Source organism: Rattus norvegicus, chromosome 11, assembly GCF_036323735.1.
Source record: "Rattus norvegicus strain BN/NHsdMcwi chromosome 11, GRCr8, whole genome shotgun sequence".
Classification (NCBI taxonomy): Eukaryota; Metazoa; Chordata; class Mammalia; order Rodentia; family Muridae; genus Rattus; species Rattus norvegicus.
Window position 1 is genome coordinate 82411320 of NC_086029.1, and position 20076 is coordinate 82431395.

General features: G+C 42.9%; 1 protein-coding gene across 27 annotated transcripts in view; it reads right to left on the reverse strand.

Moving 5' to 3' along the window:
- Window positions 1–5533: 5533 nt before the first annotated feature.
- Dlg1 (discs large MAGUK scaffold protein 1) overlaps window positions 5534–20076 on the reverse strand; it is a 190945-nt gene continuing 176402 nt past the window's right edge. For 25 of the 27 annotated variants that reach the window (XM_063270299.1, XM_063270300.1, XM_039088017.2 and 22 more), the window contains 3 exons: window positions 14994–15103; window positions 10316–10407; window positions 5536–7170 (listed from right to left, as the gene is read on the reverse strand). In XM_063270299.1, the coding sequence (XP_063126369.1) occupies window positions 7064–7170; window positions 10316–10407; window positions 14994–15103 (309 nt within the window). In that variant the 3' untranslated portion in view covers window positions 5536–7063. Of the gene's footprint in view, window positions 7171–10315; window positions 10408–14993; window positions 15104–20076 lie in introns of all 27 variants that reach the window. The other 2 variants (NM_001393734.1, NM_012788.2) reach the window with 1 other exon arrangement.

Genomic DNA, 20076 nt, shown 5'->3' on the forward strand with positions numbered 1-20076 from the left:
CATCCCCTGCCTCCTCCGCCCCCTGCCGGCCGGTACAAGAGTTGCTGACCCGACTTAGCTATTCCCTGGCTTTCCGTCCTCAACAATTTGCCTTCCAGACCATCTTTTTCTCTGCTAGAGGACCCCAATGTCACATCCCTGCTGGACAGGGACAAATTCAGAATTGGAAGGAAAAGAAGTCGGAAGGTCAGAGTCTGAGCTTGGGGAAAGCTGGTCATCTGATTCACTGCCGCCTCCCTTCACACGCAATGCACACAGGATCTGGAGACTGGAGACTGGAGGATGGATCCAGGGTTTTGTAGACATTCTCGGAGACTCATCTCTTAGGTGACTCTAGACCATGTCAAATAGGCAGTTAACACTATTACAGAATTTCTCAGTGTGGGTGGTGACACTTTATAACTGTTAACAAGCTGCTGAGGGGAAAGTGATGAGACCAGCGTAGACTGGGACCAGGCTGCTTGCTCCCTGGGGCATTCCTGAGCAGCTGCAGTAGTGTGGTGAGGGCTAAGGCCTGACCAGGGATCTAGTCCTCCGTGTGTGTGTGTGTGTGTGTGTGTGTGTGTGTGTGTGTGTGTGTGTGTGTGTACGTGCGTGCACCTTTAGATATTTTTCATAATTTTATTTACTTTTCTCTGTGTCTTTGTGTTTGTGGAGGCCAGAGGACAACTTGTGGGAGTCAGTTCTCCCCTTACACCATGTGGATTCCGGGGATCAAACTCAGGTCATCAGGCTTGGCAGCAGTTGAGAGCACGGAGGTCCTTGTGCTCACTGAAAAGCACTAAGAGACCCAGGCATGTTAATCACACAGGGATGTCTCCTTAATGGGAGAGATAAAAATCAAATACCTGCATTCCATCCAGAAAGCTGAGAGTGGACTTTGTTAATGACCTGGTGACCGTTCTGCTATCTATGGAACACCTGAATTCCCCAGAATGACTATCCCAGACTCTTCTGGATGTCCTAGGCTGTTACCCATTCTTAGGGGAGATGTCACATGCACTTTATGGCCTGCTGACCTTTATGCTTCAGTCTGGCTCTCTAGGCCTTTTAGCCATAGAACCCACCCTCGTGTTCAAATGTACTTTGTAGAACGGTTTCTATGTAGTCACACCTTAAGCTATCTTGAACACATGGAATTGGACGGATGGGACTTGTTGCCTGGAAACCCTTTCCCACGTTGTACTGTGTTTAAATGTGCTGACAATGAGGCGCCTGGCATTAGACGCCCTGAAGTCTGAGTCAGGTTGGTGAAGTCGATTTGCACTGAGTGTTCACTCTTCTCTCTTCACACAGTTTTGTTCCCTGGATGGCACCATCCCCCACACTTCTGCTCATGGTTCAAGACCAGGTAGCCTAGATTTTGGCTAGGCAATCTCACAGAAGCATGGTCCCCGAGGTTCTGGGAATGGGAATTTACAGAGCTGGGAAGTGACGAATGAGTAGCCCTGTTACCATCACAACAGCTCTCAGTCCTGTTTTACTGGACTCGACCTCCAACGCTTCAATCAGCAGGGCACCATTCGACCTGCCCAAGTCTGTTATTGTTCTGCTGGTCTAGGCTGAGCGCAGAATGTCAGAGTGCTATGCCCTCTTGGTCCCTACTGCTACCTATGCTAAAATATCAAAGGATGTGTTAGAGTGACAGTTGGCGGAGAAAGATCCGTCCACCTACAAAGCCCCATCCAGCTGTAGATTTGCTCTGACCCTCCCTGCCCTCCTTCCTCATCTGGTGGCAGCTGGATCAGCCAGGGACAAACTGTGACCCCCTTGGTGGTTTAAAGGTCTGTTGCAATCATTGCCTGGGAGCCAAGATGGGTATGGGCCTGGATCACAGTGATGCCAGCAAGAAACGTAGGATGCTTGGGAATAGTTAGTAGCATTTGGTGACTGAAAAGTTGGGACACGTCGAAAGCACCTGTTTGAAGTTGAGGTCCCTGGAAGAGCATCTGTGGATGGGGCCATGGTTAGTCCCAGGGAGAGAAAAGCTGAATTAGTGTCAGGTAAAGCCGACCCAAACCAAGCATGAATGTTCAGAGAAATGGAGCTATCCTCAGAAAACTGTCTCTTCCAGTCTTAAATACCACTAGGGAAGTAGATATTTTTAATTAAACGACTCACAAGGTTTAGAAAATCTTTTTGTAGAGACTCCCACTGTGGGGCATATGGAGCGATCAGGCACACTGCTGTAGCTGCTCCATTCAGCCCAATTTCAGCCAGCCCAGAGAGCGGCTCAGAGATTAGATCACTCATCTTCCCTAGAGAAAGTTCCACCGTGCACTCATTAGCAACTTTCACATGGCAATTGTCTGGGAACTGACTTCCACGTATTTACATTACCTGCACAAGGTAATAATTTATGAGTTTTTGTTCATATTCCATATAGTTCTTTAGAAAAAATTTACAGTACAAACTGTTCAAACAAAACCTATTACTGACCACTTACTGTTTGAGGCAGAGGTTAAGTGTAAGTGCAAATGTCTGTGTTGGATAAATACTAAGATTCCCAAGGGTCAGTCCAGAGCCAAACTGAAAAACCAAAACAGAGGTGGCTGAGGACTGTGTCTGCAAACTGTACTGTTCGCCAGGGAGCCAGCTGATGAAAGGGTCCTTAAATACATGGCAGTTGAGTCCTAATGCTATAAATCATGTAGTAGAATATTTAAAACCCACAGGGTTACTACCCAAAGAAATCAGGCAACTAATATGTATGGGAAACAAGGTTTAACCATTGGAGTTTTGGAACTCCAACAAGTTTGCAAAAACAAATTTACTGAAAAAAAAAAAACAAAACAAAAAAAAAAAACCAACAAAACAGACCAGTCTCTCGGGAATGGTTTTCCTAGTGGGATGCCTTGTTGTTTGTTTGTTACTTTGACCACAGCCACCTTCTGGCATCTTTGGGAATTAGCTCCTGGATCCCTGTGGGGTACCGAAATGGAACAGAGCTGGGCGTTCCAGTAACCCAGGTGACCTGAGTGCTTTGGAAACTGAGCGATATGCAAATGCAGCACCACTTTCTTGGGACTTGGGCACCCACAGATTCTCCTGTATCTTGGAGGAACCCTCTCCTCAGATACTGAGGCAGGAAGTAGGAAAAGGGAACAATTGGCATTCACAGCCATGTTTCTGATAGCCACGGTGTGGCCTTCTGAAGGCATATGCATGCTTTTCACTGAAATTATTTCAATGTACTGACATTTTTTTCATGTGTGTGTGTTGTGAGCACAAGTGTGTTTGAACGTGTGTGGAAGCTCCTGCCGCTATGGAGGTCAGAGGTGGATGTTGGGAATCTCCCTCTGCACCCAGGCAGAGTGCCACTTTAGCCAAAGCTAACCACTTGTTCTAGGGATGTTGTTCCAGCCCTCACCGTCCTCTGGTCTTTCCCCAGTCCTCTGCTGACCACTTCTATTGGTTTATAGACACTAGGAAAACCAGTGTGAAACTCCACCATACTGGTACCTGCCCTGCAGGGTTTCAGTATTATCAAGCTGTCTGACCAGCTCTGCTCAGCAGACAATGTTTTGACAGCGTTCAGGTAACGATTTTCAAAGGAAGAACCGTGATCAACTGATGTGTAACTCACAAGGGAGTCGACGAGGTAGTGACTAGTACTGACGTATGAAAGGCTAATTTGATAGTTTCAGTGTATTCTACTCTACTGTCTGGGCCTTACTTGTTCAAGCATCAACAGTTCTGGAGAATTCGTTAGAAATATGGTTAGGAAACTGCAGGCATGAAACCCAGATCTCTTCCAGTTCTGTATTACAGGCTGAGTTAGAGGATAACCCACAGCGTCTCTGACTAGAAAGGTATTCTCAGACAGGAGGAAACGACCGACTCAACACTTGTAACAGTTGTAAACAATCTAACGTATCTAAGAAAGGTCCTCCACACCTGACGGGCAGCAGGCGGCACTCTGGTTACCAAGCAGGAGCACACAGGAGTGAAGAACCCAACACATGTCCGGTGTAAGAAGCTGACTATGCTGTGGACCCATTGCCGAGCCCTTGAACAGCTCTGCAGGGTGTCTAGGCTCCATCTCGGCTCCACTGGTCAGGTCCTTGCATAGAGCATGAGTGATACTAGGTTTCAGGAAACGAAGTGTACTCTGACCTAGTGCACCTCAGGGCTTACTGATCCCAAAGTTTCTCCATTTTAGGAAGTGCAAAGAAAGCAGCAGGCTTATACTGTGATGGCTGCCATCCAAACCCAGCCACCCACACATGGTCTCCTTCACCCTGCACTGGAGAGCTCTGGATGGAGAAGTGGTGTCCCCTACACTGGACCACACAATCGGACAGTCCTAGTTTGAGTCAGGAAAGTGACTGCTATGAATATTTTCTCAACAGAGTATAATAAACTTGGCATTTACTTCAGTAATTCACGTCTGAGGATGGGACAAGAACCAGCATGGTAAGAAAACCATTGCAGGAGGCATCAGGTAAGGGGCTCTAACCCAGCTATGCTGAGTTGTAGAACTCTGGGTGACAAGACCTCTAGGCTTCTATTTCATGGCATACAACGTTACTAAGGAGGTCGTTGGCTCTAATCAGAAAACAAATTTTGCTTAGTATTAAATCCCCCAAACTGCCATCCTTGGAGCTAAATATTCCAGTATTGAGCAGGGCTTGGAGGTCTGCGTCTCCTATTTACACAGAAGCCTGAGGCAGCTGCAGTCCAGGAAAGGAGCAGACAGGTAGTCAATCACAGTTTAAATCATCGCCCCTCAACCTAAGGACAGTATGAAACAGATTCAAATATGGAATATTTACGAATATATGAAACTCCGAGGCAAAGGAAGACACTTGTGAAGTCTCCAGAGTGTCTGAAGACACTCGTGTCACCACCATGTGACAGCGTGAGATCCACGTGTATTCAGAGTTCCTGTCAGCCACGTGCTCTCATCGCTAACTCTGGGTGTGGGGATTCCTACAGACACCAGTTTGCAATGTGTACCAGTGTGCCGTACCGAACAGGGGCTAAACAATGAAGCAGCACAGAATTACCAGAAAAACACATTATTTGGAGAGAGGCCGCTCTGAACTCCACACATCACTACTTTCCAGCCACGTCACGTCAGGTAATTCCATTTTAAGCCTTAGGGTGGGGCTAATGACATTTGGCTTTCTTCAAAATAATTGTAAAATCCTAACGTGAATACAGTAACTGCATGATTAATACTTATGCAACAATCTAGAAAACATTATGGATATATTTTCTTAAAAAATCTCTTAAAGACATCTGGAAAGAAATCCAGCACAACTTCTTTGCGTATGAGAGTGACACATCTTCACGATTCCCTCATGTTCAGTGTGGAGCACCGCCACACTGCAGAATGGCCTCGCTGGGCCTCACATCGTAGGTGGCTCATTTTTCTCCCTGAGTTTGTTTTTAGCAGTTTACTGCATCTCGTGTAAGAGCTACATATACTGCCCATGTCTTTAAACCTAACTTGTCATGTAATGTGGTGAACCATCCCAAAAAATGCCAGCTTATTTAAAAAAATCTCCAAAATTCAGACACATTAATATATGGATTTTACAATAAAGTTTATTAACTGTTCTCCTCTTTCTCATAAATGGAATGGATAATTCTTTACAAACCAGTACTCATTTAAGAAATTTTAAGGAGTTGCCAAAATCACATATTGAATAACAATTCCAAAGAGCAATGGGAAGCCAAATGATATTAATAATGGAGTAGAGGACTGACTTCTGAGGCATTCTAGTTCAGTGCAGCTATGCAAGATGAAGTGTTTGGGGAATCTCAAAAATGGAGTTTGTCTGTCTAGTAATAAAATGAGGAGAACTCGGAGGAAAGGCAGAGGACCCAAATCAAACTCCACAACAAGAACACAGCACTGACAGAAAACCTAGGAACCTCTGGAATTCTGTAGGAAAGAGGAGAACAGGCCTGGCGTCGACTCGCAATCCAATCTCCCTAGAGGCTCCTCCTCATCGCCACCATACACTTGCTTCAGTTCACATGATTAAGGACGGTAAGTCTCATCAATTAATATTTAATTTAAAAACCAAACAAAAAGTTAGAAGTAGGTGGCAAAAGAAAAATATATTTTAAATATATATATGTTTGTGTGTGCAACTATGTAAAGAAAATAATTCCCATAGTTACAGTTTAGTTAAAGAAAGTTTTATATATATATTTATATATATTTTATTATAACAAAATAGGCAGTTATTGTGGGTAAAATAGTCATTAAAATCTGACCCCTCAGCATACATCAACATTTTAGGCTATGAATTGGGCTCCTTTCTGCTGCCATGACTGCTACACACCCACCAAAACGCCTTCCGTCTACAGATCTGTGTGTGAGGTGGGCTCTCTGCGCCTTGACAGAGCTGTGACCACAAAGTGTACGGACAACTCGCTGAGTCACTCTCCACAGAGTGCAGAGGCCGACTGAAAACATTCTATGGTTATTCCTGGCAAGTGTCCCAGGGGAGGGCACACATGATAAAGGCCTGTCCTGAGTAACGAACAGCCCTCCTGAAATTATGAGTTAACTCAGACATTAATTCTGAAATAAATCCCTATTTTTCTTATGTTTTTAATGAAATAATTACTTTAAGAGCAGAAGTCAATTGAGGAAAGAACTTGAGAGCTAATACACTGGCCAAACCATGCTATTAGAGTTAAGCGTGCACAGTTGCTCAAGGTCCACTGAATCACTGATTAAAACCACTTCTCTTTCGTTGGTACTGAGATTGGAAAAGAATGTATACAAAGCTTTTCTGAAAATCTCTTAGAAGTTAACTTTCCCTTAAACATTAAGGAATTTTACAATTTTGCATCTCCCCAAACCCTAGATAGCTGGTCAGGCCATTCATCCATTCATCTTCAGTTCTGAAAAGTGGCCAGAAACCAATAGTAACACAGAGTAGTACAGATGACGCAACACGAAGGGACACAGATGTCAGAGACGGCACAACCGCCGACCGTGAGGAGGGGTCTGCGTCAGTGTGGAAGGAACGCTGAAGACAGACTCCAGAGCAGGGCAGAGAGATGAGACCATGGAAAAAAGAAAGAGCAACATCTGTCTTCATAATTTTTCTTTTGCTGGGACCCAGATGTAAGGACCAGACTGCTCTTCTATGATCTGCTTCACTTGATTGTAAATGTCCTCCAGCGTGTCTCCCTGGACAATAGCTGCAATGACAGAAAGTCAGAAGCGCCCATTAGTCGTCCTCCTTCTCCATCAACATTTCCCGTGAGGTGGGTGAAGGCAGTGTACTGTCTATAGCTACTGACCTCAAGTAAGACACGCCATCTGTATCTCAGTATTGGAAACTATTCAAACAACATTACAAAGTTTATTTCCTGCCTGAAATAATGTGTAAATAAAACCATAGCATGTGTCGTGATGCATACTTCACATTTTACAATTTGGAAGGCAGATGCAGGAAGATTATAAAGTCTAGGTCAGCCTGGGCTACACAGATTGATCCTTTTTCAAAAAACACACTAACAACAACAACAAAATGGTAACTAACTATTTGGATGACTGGATCTCTAGATCTGTAAGGCTCAAAGGGTTAGTTAATACAACTAAAAAGAACTCAGTATGGAGCCGGGCAGGTGCTTAGAGCAACTCAGCCCAGCACCCAGGAGCCAGGCAGATGTGTAAACCCGAGGCTGACAAGGTCTACATCCTAGAATGAAGACAAGCAGCAAGTGCGAGCAGGGTGAGAATCTGGGGTAAATGACAAATGGAGATGTTAAGTAAAATTTCCAAGTTGGTGAGTGAGGTTATGGATACCGTCAGGAGGAACATTTATGGACATAAAAAAAAGAGCTTCTATGTAGCTAAGAATGTCTGGGTAATCGTTTTAAGTTTTATAATGTTTACGAGTAATGTTCACTGTGAAAGCTCACATTTTGAACTACATATAGCTATCCTTTAATATCTGCGAAGACAGACATTTGGCCAATGCCAGTTTCGGTGACTGGGTCACAGTGCTAACAGGGTAGGCCGCAGTGGCAAACTGAATTATTCTGGGGAAGAGCAGCTGCAGTGGGAAAGACACACTGTTGACTACCACACTGTGCTTCTTCCTGGGTTGGAAGATCAGAGGTCAAGTCCAAGATACCTTAGCCATTACAAGCAACACCACTACATGAATGGTCCAGTCTGGTGTCATATACACTGCATGGCACAGAGAATGCAATGGTACTTCTCTGACATGCCTGCCTTAAACTAACCCAAATCTAAGGAGAGTCCACAAGAGAACTGGCCTTCTTGCTTAAAGAATGTCAAGGAGACGTAACTTGGCTTGGTGGCACATACCTTTAATCCCAGTGCTTGGGAGGCAGAAGCAGGTGGAACTCTTCTGTGAGTTTGAGGTCAGCCTGGTCTACAGAGTTCTAGGATGGCCACAGCCACACAGAGAACACCCCTCCCCCCGCCCCCCATCCTAAGGTCAAGGTTGCCAGCGACTGACTAGTAGATAAGAACGGGCTTGACCAATGATGAGGCAGTCCAGTGCAACATGTATTCCTGGATTGGATCCTGTGAATATTTTTTTTTTTCCATCTTACTTTAACAACTGCCACTCCTGGAAAAGTCTGTATGAAAGGGTGAGATTACCCATGTTAAATTTCCTGAGTTTAATTAGCAAACACTCAAATCTCCTCTTTAAAGGAATTGCTAAAATCCTGAAATATTTAGAAGTAAAAGGTATCTATTTGTAACCTACTCTCAGATGTTTTAGAGATCAAATGTTAACATTTGGGAAATTTGGGTAAAAGCCATGTCCCCCTGCCCCACACAAGGTTTCTCTGTGTAGTCCTGGCTGTCAGAAACTCACTCTGTAGACTAGGCTGGCCTTGAATTCAGAGATCTGTCTACCTCTGCCTCCTGAGTGCTGGGATTAAAGACCTGTGCCATTTTGTTGTTCCGTTAATATTCTTATGGTTTCTCTCTAAGTGTGAAATAAAAAGATAGCTGCCCCCCCCCCATTCAGCACATGGCTCATGTATCAGAGCACTTCCTGGAGCTCACGTGGTCATTATTTTCAATGAGGTCAGGCACAGTGTGCATATATGGTCCCAGCTACTCAGGGAGCAAATGTAGAGGGTCACTTGAGTCCAGGAGTTCAGGGCCACTTTGGCACAGTCAGAGCCTATCTTTTCTAGTTGTGCCTAAGCTGATATTACAGCAGCAGGCTAGCTGTTGACAGAACGAGGCTGTTGGTCACTCAGTCCCTCCAGCCCTCTGTGTGCTTGTCACCCTCTGTAGGTCATTCCTCTCATCTAGGGATTCCCAGTCCTACCCACTGTCATCTAAACAACTCTTGCTCATTCCCAGTCTACAGAAAGCACAGCGAGAGGTATAAGCCGACCATCTCCTCTCTGGGTATAGATCCAAATGGAGAGGAATCAGAGTCAATGAACACCTGCAGTTTTCTGTTTAACCTCATTACTCGCAAGAGACAAAGCAACGGAAACCACCTAAATGTTTGCCAACAAAGAAAATATCTAAATTCCTATACTGAGAACATTATCCAGCCATAAGAAGGAATTTGGTCATTTCTGACAACATAAATGAATACACAAGACCTTAAGCTACATTAAACCAGACACATAAAAATAATTCCGACATGGCTTCACTTCCCTGTGGGACCTAAAGTGCACCCCGAGGCAGGGAGCACAGTGATGGTCTCCAGAGACTGGGGGCGGGGAGTGGAATGGGATAAGATGATGGTGGTCAGAGGACAGATATTTCTGTTTCTAGGGGGAAATGTGCGTGGCCACAGCTCAGTGCAGCCTACTATGTGCAAGGTCCCAGTGCTGGAAAACCCAAGACCCTAAAAGAACAAATTTCTGGGTATCTAATGTACAGATGGTAATGACATTAACAAAAGCAGATGTCAAGTGACCTCACCAATACACACACACATAAGCACAAGCACACAGAGCCACAGCAGGCAGGACCTGTAGCCATAGATGTACTTCTATGACTGCAGTGATCAACTCATGAGGTACACGCATCCTGCTGTGCACCCTGAATGCCTACGGAATCTGGCAGTTCTATCTTGGTAAGCCTGGGAAGAGTGGTAAGAATTTATAAAGGGTGAGAGAAAGCGAGCGCCTTCAACAAACTAGTGAAATCAACCTATTTTTCTCTGATCAGGAATCCTTCCCACGCACAACCCTAGGTACACTAAGATTCCCCATTACCAGCAGGCTGACCTCTGAGCTCCCCATAGGACAGAACCACAGATCTTACATGTTTGTTTTGCAAACTACAGGGCTAGTTATTGCCAGTAGCTGTGGACACAGCCAGTCCTCCCACCTGTGAAATGCTCAGTGAACTCCTGCTCCAGTCTCACTGCTCTCTCAAACGTTTTTCTGGCCTGTTCGTCTGTTAGGCGTTTATTCATTTCCCTATGAAAATAAATTTAGAAATAGATTAGTATACTGTAATACTCTTTGAAAAAAGATGTCAGGGGACATATAAGGCATAAAATAAGGAGCAGTTCAAGCCTGTGCAAAAACCATAGCTATCACTGGGAACAGATGCGGTCACTAGGCTGCTGCCTGACCCTCTAGGGACAACAGGACCGTGCCCCTCTACACTAGCTTAGAGCAACAAATGCATCCATCCGACAGTTTCCCTGTGCACTTCATGTTAAGATGTGATTCACAGATCTATATACCAATTTGTAGACCATAAATGGACACATTAAACAACCAATCAGAAAGCATAATTTGGGGAAAATGAAATCACCTAGTTTCCTTATCAGTGAAGTGGAGTGGGATGAGAAGAATGAAGAGAAAGACTTAATCTGATGCCCTCTTCTGGTGTGTCTGAAGACAGCTACAGTGTACTCATATGCATAAAATAAATAAATCTTTAAAAAAAAAAAAAAAGCTTAACGTTCTCTCCTGAGGAAACCTTAGAACTTGGCTAGAGGAAATAAACCTGTTAAAAACAAGGAAGGAAATCTGATGTGGCATTAAAATATTGCTGGCAAAATGCCATATCCTCAGTGGGGATGCTTTTAATTTAGCAACTACTTTTATAATATATGATACATGTGACATTTACTTCCCAATAATCTGGGTATGTGTGGACAGAAGCAAGCCAAACGTAAGCTCAGTCCTCCTGCAGCTGATGGGTTGGTGGGAAGAGCTCGTCTCTGACTTATGAGACTTGGCAAGCTCTCACTACTTCAGCAGTAAGCATGGCACTCTGCATGGCTATGGCGTAGTGCCCTCTCAACCCTCAGGGTTCCCTGAGCACTGCTTGTAGGGAGATCTAGTGGCAATGAATTGCTTTTGTCAATCTGAGAACACTTTCATTTCCTTTTTAATTTTTTAATATTATTCTGTATGTGCATGGTAAATGGGCAAACACCACAGCGTTCATGTGGAGGGCAGAGGACAACTTTGTGAAGTTGGTTCTCTCTCTCCTCCTTCACATGGGCTCCAGTGATCAAATGCACATCAGCAGCGTATGCCGTGGGCTCCCTTCCCTCGTCCTCACTGGGTACATAGACAGGTTCTGCATTTGCAGGCTTTATTTCCTCTGGGCTTTTAATGTACCAATCCTGCCTTCGACCTCCAATGTTTCAGAAATGGATTCTGTTGATGATCTTACAGGAAGATCTCTTCTATGTGAGGAGTCATTTCTCATGCTGTGTACAGCACTGTCTTCAACATTCTGACCGTAACTCGGCTCAGTTAGGGCACCGCCATCTCTTATGCTTCGACTTTACTCAACATCTTGGATATTCATGACTTTTAAACAAAACCTGGGAAGTTTCTTCAAATAATCTCTGTCCCGGCTCACATTTTTAAATTCATAACATATGTTGACCTACTCAATGCCATCTCCCAGTTCCTTGAAGCTCTGTTAACTTTTCCCCAATGTTCCTCAGATTCGATAATTTCCATTGTTCTATCTGTAACTCTTGATGAGTCTTCTGCATGTTCAAGTTTGCCTCTGACTCTCCCTACTGAATTTACTTCAGTAACTTTTTTTTCCCCTTACATCCAGAACTAAAAAAAGAAAAGGAAAATTTTAATTACGTGTGTGTCTTTGTGTTATGGTGTTGGTATGTGTGCAGTGTGTGTGAAGGCCAGAAGAGGGCATGGGTCACTTAAGAGGAACCTGACTTGGATCCTCTCTGAGAGTAAGTAGTCTGTGCTCTTAGGGGTGAGCCATTGCTAGCCCCCCAGAACTCTAGTTTCTCTTTATCAATAATTTCAACTTGTTTAGATACACTTGAGTTCTCAACTTTGACCTTGCCTTTTAGTTCTTTTACATATCTTTGAGGTGTTATAGATATTATATAAGGACAGAAAGGATACTACCAGGGTGGAAGAGGGGCAACACAGATGAATATGAACATTGATTACATATGATATAAATGCATGAGAATGTTATATAGAAACCTGTTATTTCTTACTTAAAAACAACAAATTATACTAAAGTGGTTTTACAGTGTGTATTGAGTTTGACATCTGGTCTGTCTCAGGGAATTTATTTGAGTTTTCCTTTGAATGAACCATTTTTTGCTGTTTCTTTGTATACTTTTTGTTTTGTTAAAACTTCTTATTGGATTCTTATGGTTCAGCAACTCTACAGACTGGATTTAATTACTTATTGTTTTAGAGCATTTCTGTGCTGAGGCAGCTTGATATAAGCTGAAGATCTTACTCAGGGATTCTCTGAGACTATGCTTCTTCTCACCTTACTATACTTCCAAGTCACAAACAGCAACAGCCGGCATGGCCACTGCTGGAAGGGTCTTCATCGTGTCCTTTGCAGCATCTTAGAGACAGAGCGCAGACCGCTGAAGAGGGGCATGCATGGCTGCTTGCTATGGGGCTAACAAAATGGGAGCTGACATCATGCTGAGAGCTGAAATTAACCTTTTAAACCAACCCTAGGAAGCTGTAAGGCGTCAAAAGACTTCAAAGTTCCAAAATAGGTTGAGCAGATGGATCTTGCCGGTGAAGCCATTGTGTAGGTGGGGCGGCTACTGGTGTGCTCCTTATTCAGGGATTCTCTCTGATGTAAGTCCAGCCTGTGTGATTCCTACACTCTTCGTTTATGCTGGACAAGTGCCCTACTCTGCACCTTTAGTCTCCTGATAGATTTTTTTTTTTTTTTTTTGGTTTTTTTTCGGAGCTGGGGACCGAACCCAGGGCCTTGTGCTTCCTAGGTAAGCGCTCTACCACTGAGCTAAATCCCCAGCCCCGATAGATTTTTAAATATTAAATCAGCCTTATAATCTAGGAATAAACTCTGCTTGTGGTTATAATGTAAGACTTTCTTTCCTTTTGTCCTTTTCTAGTTGAAGTTTTTGAGGTGTAACCTTAAAAACATGGAAGTGTAGAAACTTACACGTATAGTTGACACTGTCACAAATCTGTGCACCTAGCACTCAGGTCTAACAGAGCACCAGTGCTCTGGGACTCAGTGTGCCATCCTCACGGCTAGATTGCATTTGGGTTTTGAAAGTGACGATCAAACTTGGAATTGTAGAGCATGCATACTTCTGAGATCTTTTACTTAAGTATACGACTCTTTTGTGTTTGTGCATAGATGGAACTGCTTGCAATTATTCTTGCAGAATGTTTCATTGTGAAAATGTTATTGACGTATTTGTCTGGTGGTGGCTATTTAAATAGCACTTTTGCTGGCAAGGAAGTACTTAATACAAGCAAGCATTTCTGTTGTATGTATCTAGGAAGGAGAGTACTAGGCTAATCATAAATTCTGCATGTGTCAAGCTTTTGAAGCTACTAGAAAATAATCAATGTAGAGTCACTAAGTGACACTTGAAGACTGAGTTGTTTCAGATGCTCTGTATTCCTGTCAAAGATATCCTCTTTTTCCATTTTCACCCTCCTGATGCACGGGTTAGTAACATTATGACATCATGGCTTTCAATTGAAAGCCAGTACCACACAGTGTCCACGGCTGAATGTCTTCTAGGTCACCTGTGTCAGACCATAGTGACCTCTGACGTACACTGCTCTTCCTTTTTCATCCTGGTGTCACCATGCAAATGCTTGCTTTTGTTTCTTGGTCCTTCTTAATGCTTATTATATTTTCAAAGAACATCTTCACGTTGACTACTGTTCTATGCTGATTTGACATTATATTGATTTCTCTTCTGGTTTCTTTGAATTTATGGTTGACTTCCTACTTCTCTCCTTGCTTATTCTTTTCTGAGGCAGTGTCTCTCTCTCTGTAGTTGCAGCTGGTCTTGGATTCTCAGCAGGCCTGAGCTCCACAGGCCTAAGATCAGGGTTTGGCAACCGTATGTTTAGTGTCATGTTTATAGGTTATGTAACCTCCTTCACCAAAGACATGACACTAAGTTTGTCAGCTTTTATATGTAGTTCAAGACATTTATCAGTTTTTCTGTGATTTCTTTTTTAATCTATTCAGAAGTATGACGCTCAGTTCCTAATATATAAGCATTTGAGTCATACTTTTATTATTAATTTCCAGTTTAATTTGGCTATGGTCAGAGGACATCTGCTCTCAGTCATGTGAAAATTGTACTCCAGCAGACCTGTCCTACTTGTTTGTAACTGCATTTTTCTTTTCTTTTTTACTTAATTCTACTAAGAAAATTAAACTATATTCATGTATGCAAATGTATGTGTATGGTGGGCGGAGCGGCTTGCTCTGGCTCCTCTTCTTTTGCTGTGTGGATCCAGGCTATTGAACTCAGGTGTTCAGGCTTGGTGGCAAATGCCTTAATGGAGCCATCTCACGTCTTGTCAGCCAGGGAGCTACCATCCTCCTTTCTTTTTAATGGTTACCATATCGATGCACTGCCAATTCAATGAGTGATAACGATGATGTTGATGGTGGTTAATGTCATACGATGCCCTCTAGGATAAACACTACTATCTTCATTTTATAGATGGAGAGAATGAGGACAATTAGGTAACTCAAGGCTGGTTGATCTGCATTTAAAGGGGACATTCTAGACATTTACACTTACATGATATTTTCCATGGATTTGGGTTTAATAAAAATAGATATTGGATAGAGCTGTGCAATCTGCAACCTCTTGATGGCATTTCCAGACACATCAAGGATACAATGCTTGCCCTACAATAGAGACAATAAAGAAGACAATTAATAAGTGGGCCACATCGTTTCAATTATACCAAAGGAGTTTCCCATAGGTCACAATCTGAAAAGTGCTTCATTTAGATCCATTTTACTTCAAGCAAAATTGTCATTTACCAGTAAATTTCAGAAGGGAAATGAAATGAAGACAATGATTATGGATTTTTCCATTCTCAAAGCCAAAAAGAATTAAGATACAGGTCTCATATCCCTAATTTTTATAGACCAACAACTTCTAAATGGGTGGCGAGATGCCTCAGCAGTTAAAAGTGTGCACTCTTCTTTCAGAGGATTTGCGTTTAGTTCATAGCCCCCATGTTGGGTAGCCACCTGCTACTGGTCAAACTATGGCTTCAGGGGATCCAACACCCTCTTCTAACCCCAATTGGCACCTTTACATACTCATGTGTACAGAGCCTCGCAACCCCCATGTATACATACATATAGGTTAAAATATACAAGTAAATCAAAGGGCATTAATGAACTTCATTCCATAAAACGGCACACCCAGCAGAAGGTGAAAAGATACATGGATTGTGGCCTGCCTTTTACTCAGTAAACCTGTAAGGCCTCACTACCACTATTCTTTAAAAACGTATTTTTATTTAAGTACATGACTGTAAGTGTCCAAGGAGACCAGAAGAGAACAATGGACTGTCTCTCTGGAGCTGGAGGTATAAGAAAGAGGCAGTTGTGGGCTACCTGATGTAGGTCCTTGGTGAGAGCAGTATACACTCTAAAGCACGGAGCCATCTTGCTAGTCCCTCAGTACCACTATGCCATGCTTCCAAGGCTCATTATAGTGGGGGTGGGGGACTGGAGGATGGGAGATACCATAAACTTCAATTTGGAAAACCCAATTCTGGATTTACATAACCTTTTTGACAAATCCACTGACACAAAAGATCATTTACATTTTATTAGAGCTGTGTATTTCCAAGATACTTAGAAAGGCATATAATGAAAATTAAGTTTTATTAGAATATTTAAAATCAGGTCCCTGGTCTCATAAAATACCTTGCAATTTAAAGACTAGAGTTTATGTTAAGAAATGATACTCAAAAAAAAAAAAAAAAAAAAAAAAAAAAAAAAAAAAAAAAGGGCTGGAGAGATGGCGCAGTGGTTAAGAGCACTGACTGCTCCTCCAGAGGTTCTGAGTTCAAATCCCATCACACGGTGGCTCACAACCATCTGTAATGGGACTTTTCTGGTGTGTCTGAAGACAGCTACAGTGTACTTATAATAAATGAATAAATCTTTAAAAAATGATACTCAATTTAATAGGCATGTTTACAATAAAAATATTGCAAAAGACTCCAAACATACAAAAGAAAGTAAAGAAAATAATGTACTCACAGTATTAAAAAAAGTTGATAATTTTATTTTTTTATGTGTATGTGTGTGCATGGATGTAGGCGAGGGGCCGACATTAGGTATTTTCCTTAATTGAGCTCACCTTACTTCTTGAGATGTGGTCTCACTGCAGCTGAGTCTTGTTGCCTAGTGGACAGACTAGCTGTCAGTCACTCCTGGGGAGCTTCCTGTCTTTGCTTCCCAGGGCTGGGATTATAGGTGCACATCATCAACACGCTCCGCTTTATGTAGTGCTAGGGACCCAACGTCAGGTATTCATGTTTATGTGGCCAGACCTTGACGGACTGAGCTATCTCTCTAGCTGTGTTAGGCTAAGGACGGATTTAGTAGATAGGCTCACTGGAAGTGACTGAAGGGATTTCTGTGCATTTCTATTCCCTCCTCCCTCCTCTTTGCTTCCCCACTATGGACTGAAACCAGGAGCTAAGGCAAATGGTTCCCTGTTTTCCTTCACAGTGACAGAAAACTAACATGCTGGCCCCACTCTTCACACACACAGATCAGTTCTGTTAAACGGCAGAGATAATATTCCTTTGGTCTATATTTCCCAAAGATAATCAGTATAATTCTAGCTGGTCATCCTATGCTCCGTACTGAGCCAGCTGTTGCTGGCTGAGGTTGCGATCTAGAATATATATCTGATTTACTGACAATGTCCAAGTTGCCAGGAGCTGGGCAACTCAGTCCTTGTCATTCTAGGTCTTGGCATTTTACTGTTTTTTGTGTTGTGTTTGCATATTGAGCACGTGAACGCAGAGGGCAGAGGCCAAAGCCCAGTGTTTTTGCTCCCTACCTTACTTGTTTTTTGACACAGGCTTTCTCTGTGTAGCCTTGGCTGTCCAGGAACTCTGTAGACCAGAATGGCCTTCAACTCACAAGAGATCCTAAAGTACTGGGATTAGGATGTCCCCTACCCCACCCCACTCAACCCCATTTACTTTAGGATAAGCCTGCTCACTGACCCCTCATCACTGTACATGGACTCGCCTGTGTCCACCCTGCTCAACCCAGCCTGCCTGGCTTTTACACCAGAGTACTGGGGATGGAACACAGGTCCCCATTCTAACCAAAAGCACTGCACTTTATCCTGTGAGCCAATTCTCTCTAGTCCTGACCTTGGCAACTTTGAAGAGTAGAGGTCATTCATTCATAAAGTATGCCTTATTTGGCTCAGCCTGCCTCTTGCCCATCAGAGGGCAAGTTACACATGTCTGGAACACCTCTCACAGGTATCCTGTTGTTAGAGCATTTTATCAACAAGGTATGTGATATTTATTTTTCCCATTTCTAGTGACATGATTACATGCAAACTTCTGTTAGTGCCTTTTTAACTATTTTCTGGGTAGATGCTTTCCTGGACTGTAAACAGTCTTGTTTCTCACAAAATCTCATTTATTAACTGTGTTATTTTAAGATATAATTTTCATGATCTCTTAATGTTCTTGCCTGAAATAATTATTATTTTTTTAAAGATTTATTTATTTATTTCAAGTATGTGGGTACACTGTAGCTGTCTTCAGATACACCAGAAGAGGGCATCAGATCCCATTACAGATGGTTGTGAGCCACCATGTGGTTGCTGGGAATTGAACTCAGGTCCTCTGGAAGAGCAGTCGGTGCTCTTAACTGCTGAGCCATCTCTCCAGCTCCCTGAAATAATTATTATCACGAGATTTTTTCAAGAAAGATTTCCCAACTCTGTCATTCCTTGGCCTTGATCAGCAGCAGACAGTACACTAAGTAAGGCTTCTCCTCCATCTTGTCATCCATGGCCTTGCTCACGCCTTCATGGACTACTTAATTTTTATGTAGCACTGTGTTTTCTAACCAGTTATTAACTTACTGACAATTAAATGTTACACTCTTTGACCCGCCTTCCTCGTCCTCTGTTAGTAACTAGTCTCACTGGTTCTGATTAGTCCTTCCTGAGTTTATACACAACTGAGTAAATGTGTTTTCTTATTCCTCCTTTTAAATACTAAGTCACAGATCCTCTGCATGTTGCACATCAATTCATAGATACGCCACTGTCATTTATTAACTGTAAAGAACAACAATTCATGGGTATTTCTGATTTTCAACCACTGTATCTTGGCATTGAATAGTTGACACTACCTCACACTGATTAAGGCCACAATGACAACGAATTTCCTATCACTGGAGTGTGTGTTTGGGAAACTCCCAGAGGTGAATGTCTCAGTGGAGGGCGGGAATTTACCAGCTGCTGCCACGTTTCTTTCTGACCAGTGTTTTGCGGGCGCAGAGTTTTACCTTGATGAGCTCCAATCACCCTTTTCTTCTGTGGACTGTGCATTCAACATCTGTGTCTAATTTAGGGTCACCATTTTTCTTGATAAATTACTTATTTTTATTTTATTTTATGTGTAAGTGCCTGCATATATGTGTGTAGCATGTATGTATGTGTATCATATGTGTGCTTGCTGCCCTTGGGGACCAAAAGAAGGCCCCAGATTCCCTGAAACTGGAGTTATAGGTGGATGTGAGCTGTCAGATGTGCTGGAACTGAACTCAGGACCTGGAGCAGCCAGGACTCCTGACTCCAGTGCGCCAGCCTCTCCTCATGCTTTTTCTCAGAAAGCTTATAGTTTTAGAATTTAGACCTATGACTTACTCTTTGGTTAGATTTGTAAATAGTGTGAACTGAAGGTACTTAGTTGTTCTGGCATCACATGTTCAAATGCTATCTATCCCTTCACAGAATCTGTTCTTTTCTCCATATGACTGTGTGGGGGTCTAAATTACAGGATTACATTCTTTTTCTTGACTGAGACAGAGTCTTGATATGTTGAAAGTACTGGCCTTACTTCCTGGGTTCAAGCATCTTTTTGTTTTACCCCTGAATGGCTGACATTGCATGTGTACACCCAGTTAGGCTTGTTTCAGGGACTTCAGTGTGCAGCCCCTTTGGTCTGTAGGACTCTCTTTATACTGAGATGTTACTACTACTACTACTACTACTACTACTACTACTACTACTACTACTACTACTATTGTTGTTGTTGTTGTTGTATTAAGTAGTATGAGTCCCCCAACTTTGCTATTTTACAAAATTGTCTAGCTATTTGTGATGGTTTTAAACATCATTGCCAAATGTGGAATCACCTGAAGGAGGAGCCTCACCTGGGGAAATCAGGTTGGCTGTGGCCTGGCTATGGAGGGATCGTCTGTTAAATGAGATGGGAGGCACCGACTTGAATGTGGGTGGCACAGTCTTATGGACTGGGCCCTAAACTCTAGGAGAGGAAAGAAAGGCAGCAGGAAGCAAAGGTCTCGACCACGGACATGCTGTCATTAGGTGCTTTGACTTCCTGCCACTGAATCCCCATTGATTAAAGGATCATTGCAAGTATAAGCTAATTAAAGTCTTAAGATGCTTTGATCAGGGCACTTTATCACAGTGACAGAAATGACACCAGAACACTATTCTAGAATTTTTTACATAGAATTTTTTTTTCTTTTCTTTTTTCTTTTTTTTCTTTTTTTTGGAGCTGGAGACCGAACCCAGGGCCTTGCACTTGCTAGGCAAACACTCTACCACTGAGCTAAATCCCCAACCC